The sequence below is a fragment of the Triticum dicoccoides genome, chromosome 5A (genome assembly GCF_002162155.2).
Source record: "Triticum dicoccoides isolate Atlit2015 ecotype Zavitan chromosome 5A, WEW_v2.0, whole genome shotgun sequence".
NCBI classification, from domain to species: Eukaryota; Viridiplantae; Streptophyta; class Magnoliopsida; order Poales; family Poaceae; genus Triticum; species Triticum dicoccoides.
Genome location: NC_041388.1, coordinates 342,801,412 through 342,805,035, shown reverse-complemented (window position 1 = coordinate 342,805,035; position 3,624 = coordinate 342,801,412). Strand labels below are relative to the sequence as shown.

The 3,624-nt window shown below is 52.2% G+C and overlaps 1 protein-coding gene across 1 annotated transcript; it reads right to left on the bottom strand.

Moving 5' to 3' along the window:
- Window positions 1–823: 823 nt before the first annotated feature.
- Window positions 824–2,276, bottom strand: LOC119297312. The gene is made up of 2 exons (XM_037575153.1): window positions 1,754–2,276; window positions 824–1,488 (listed from the first exon to the last, which is right to left on the bottom strand). Exons 1-2 carry the CDS (start codon window positions 2,199–2,201, stop codon window positions 824–826), a joined length of 1,113 nt encoding a protein of 370 aa, XP_037431050.1. The 5' UTR covers window positions 2,202–2,276.
- Window positions 2,277–3,624: the final 1,348 nt, after the last annotated feature.

Genomic DNA, 3,624 nt, shown 5'->3' with positions numbered 1-3,624 from the left:
TCCACTCTAGGCATGTTGTTCTACCGTTGTATACTTTTTTTTCTCATCACTTGTACTTTATTTTTGCTTAATAAAGTGTACTTTATTTTGCTTAATAGAGTGAGAAGGGATGCGAGGCTTTTTGCCTTACGGTGTACAGTCCAAGTCATTTTTTTCTAGAAATCCATATTTGATGAGTGAAATTGATCATGAACTTGACGCTTGCTTCAAACTACATCCTTTATTAACTGTTAGCAGTCATGTACTCCCTCCGTTCTAAATTTCTCGTCACAGAAATATATATATCTAGAACTAAAATACAGCTACATACATCCATACCTACGACAAATAATTCAGAATGAAGAGAGTACATTGTAATAATTTGGATACACCAAAATTATGCAACTTTAAGTTTTTCCTTCTCATTAATTTTGTGGTATCTTTGATCCTCCGGTTGTATTGTCTTCCCTTCTCGTCTCTCAACTGTGACTACAATGCCCATATTTACTGATTATACTCCTTCCAGAAAGAAATGCAAGAGTGTTTAGATCACTACCACTTTAATGATTTAAATGCTTTTATATTTCTTTAGTATCTCACAAATGGTCTACGCATATATAGATGACTTAGCAGTTTATATAGAGGCGAAAGGCTAGAAGGTTAGCTAGAGAGATAATGATTAAATTAAGCATGATCATTCTTAGGTCTTAGCACACTTAGCACTATTATCATGCATCTAAATGTACAGACGAACGAGCTAATTAAGCCTGGCTCCAGAAAAACCTAAAAGAACTCCTTAATAACCATTAATTCTCCGGTCCCCTTTGGGGCCAACTAAACCTTGTCAAGAGCTTCCCCATGCACCCACCGTGTTCCCCAGCTTCCTCTGCTTCCCGCCGCACCACCGACGTGCCCCGCTGCCGCCGAGCGCCGGTCCAACGCCGCTGCCACCTTTGAGACCATCGTGCCCGGCGCCTCCGTTCCCATCATCGCGCGGTCTCTTCGTGCCCACACCCAGAGCCGCTGGCAGCCTCCTGCCCCGGATCGCCTGAACGACTCTGAGCAGCAGCATGACGCCCTCGACGTTGAGGCTCCACCAGCCCGGGCCGTTGCCACGGCGGGCCTCGCGGCGGGGCGCGTTCATCCGGCTCGTCTCGATGGCGTCGAGCAGGTCGGACACGACGGACTTACTCGGCAGCGCCGCGGCGAAGGCAGTGGGGAGTGCGCTTGTGCCGCGAACAGCGCCAGCGCCGACACCGGCACCGAGGGTGATTGTCAGGTGCCGCGCGGGCTGGAGCGCGCCGGCGAGCAGGGAACGGTTGAGCAGCTTCACAACGGCCGACGTGCGCACGGCGCGCTCCATCTGCCTGGCGCTGCCGATGGCGGCAGGCGCGTCGGCGGTTGCCCGGCCGGGCATCGTAGTGGGCCTCCCGAGGCGCTGTATCCTAGCGTGTGCGCGAACCCATGGGTTCCAGTGCTGGCTCTGCTGGTCGCCGGCTTCTTCTCCACCTGAACATAATCGAACAGTACAAACAAATTAATTACTTGCGGTTGCGGTACGATCTAGGCACTGGCACATCCAAGAAAGAAAAAGTTGGGTCTCTCTCTAGGGTCGACGCGTCTCAATGCAACATAAAGTCAAGAGATTCGTGCATGTGTATTGCTTAATGTTAAAATTTGGACCATATACTGCGATACATGCTAGGTAGAATATACACTAAGCAACCTAATACCCATGCAAACTAGATAGGAGTATGTGCAACAATGTAGTTACCTTCTGCATTGGAGAGATCCTGGTACGCGCAGAACCGAGAGAAGATCTCGGCCAGTGTGGCGCATTTCCTCTCCGCGGCCCCGGAGCCGACGGCGTCGTCCGGCGGCACGACGACTGCGTAGAAGAACCCCGGCAGCTCGAAGACGAAGACGCGGGCGTCAACGCGCGCAACGAGTGCGTCCCTGGCGAGCATCCACTGGTGGTCACCGACGGTGCAAGAGGCCATGGACACGGGGTGGCCCTCGACCCGGATCATGTGCACCGACAGTTCGCCAGAGCGGAACAGCTGCGAACCCTCGAACCGGTCGCCACAGAGAACGAAGAGGCTCACCGGCGAGCCCTGGGCGGCGAGTAGCTGCGTGTCCCTGCCCATGCGGTACTCCTTGGTGCGCCCCACCCTCAGCGGCGGCCGGCTAGCATGCGCTCCTCCTCCTCCCCGAGACGCCATCAGTTTGGCAATGCTGCTCGATAGGAAGTCATCAAACGCGCGCACGTCACAATCAGAAAACACAAGGAGTCGTGCATGCACGCACAATTTAGGCAGGTATATATAGCGGCACAGTGCCTAAAATGATTGAGCCCATCGACGAGGTTATGATCCGTACAGTGCCCACTGTTCCGTCTAGATATTTTCAGATATTTCCCATCAACACATAATATATGCTACCGGTGACAGCGATAGGAAAAATCGAAACACATGCCGATTACCCATGGTTTGTGTTGTGACTAATACTTGCACGGTCAATTACGCGACCCCTACACATACGCATAAGTTGCACTCGTATTGTACTAGCTAGAAGTAGTAGTGTACTGCTTAGTTCTTACCACGGGAAGTTCTCAGCTTCGGGCTAGGCTAGGCAACCAGGACTGCGACCTTCGAGATGCACGAGCAAAGCAGCTAGCTATAGGGAAGGGAGGTACATCAGTACATGGGACTGCGAAAACCCCTGACAGAGTGAGGGGAGAAGAAAGAAGAGAAGACGGATGTCTGCGCGTCTATGACTACGAGAGGGAGAGAGTTCGGGGAGCCACACTTAAATAAGGGACCGGAACTATGCGCGCGCTCTCTCCAGTTCGCAGGGAGGGAGAGCAGAGCAGAGCAGAAGAGCAGAGCAGAGAGCATGCGCGGGAGGAGGCCGGCCGAGGTCCGCGCGTACGTGGGCGGCGAGGCCATGCATGCATGCATGCACGCGCCACGCACGCGGGAGGGGACACCTCGCGCTCGCCCAGCCCATGTGCCCTTGCCTCCGCGCCACCTCGCCTGGGACCCAGCCCCGGCATGGGCCCCGTGGGGTTACACGTGGCCCCCACAGCGCTACGTGGTTGTCGCCCGTCCACGCGTGAGCTGCGCTGGCCCCTTGCATGCCGCTCCTAGCCTCGTACGTGCAACCGCTCATAGCCTTCATAGTACACCTCGCGCGCGAGGTGGGTTTGGGCCGACTTTCCACCGAGATTTTGAATGGAACCGGTCAGTCAGTGTGGCCACTCCAACCGCAGGCCGGTTTACGTGTTTGTTTATGTTTTTTTATGTGGTAGTACTCCTACATGAAAATGACCTTTCAAATAAGTACTCCCTCCGTCCGAATTTACTTCTCGCATAAATGGATGAAAACGGATGTATCTAAAATTAAAATACATTTAAAGACATTCATTTTCTACGACAAGTATAGATCCGTCCGAATTTACTTCTCGCATAGATCCGTCCGGTCAGGTATGTAGCATGCTTGCGGTGTAAATAAAGCATGTTGGTAGTTTAGCAGTTACTTTTTTTTTCGAGGGGTTTAGCAGTTACTGTATATATCAGACCGGAATCTATGAGATACGCATCTGGTCTATGCATATATGATCAATGTTCTATAACATATCAGTCT

Coding starts and splice junctions, on each gene's coding strand:
- LOC119297312 (XM_037575153.1), bottom strand. CDS start 2,201: ATGGCGTCTCGGGGAGGAGGAGGAGCGCATGCTAGCCGGCCGCCGCTG. Junction 1,489..1,753: donor GGATCTCTCCAATGCAGAAG/GTAACTACATTG, acceptor GATTATGTTCAG/GTGGAGAAGAAGCCGGCGAC.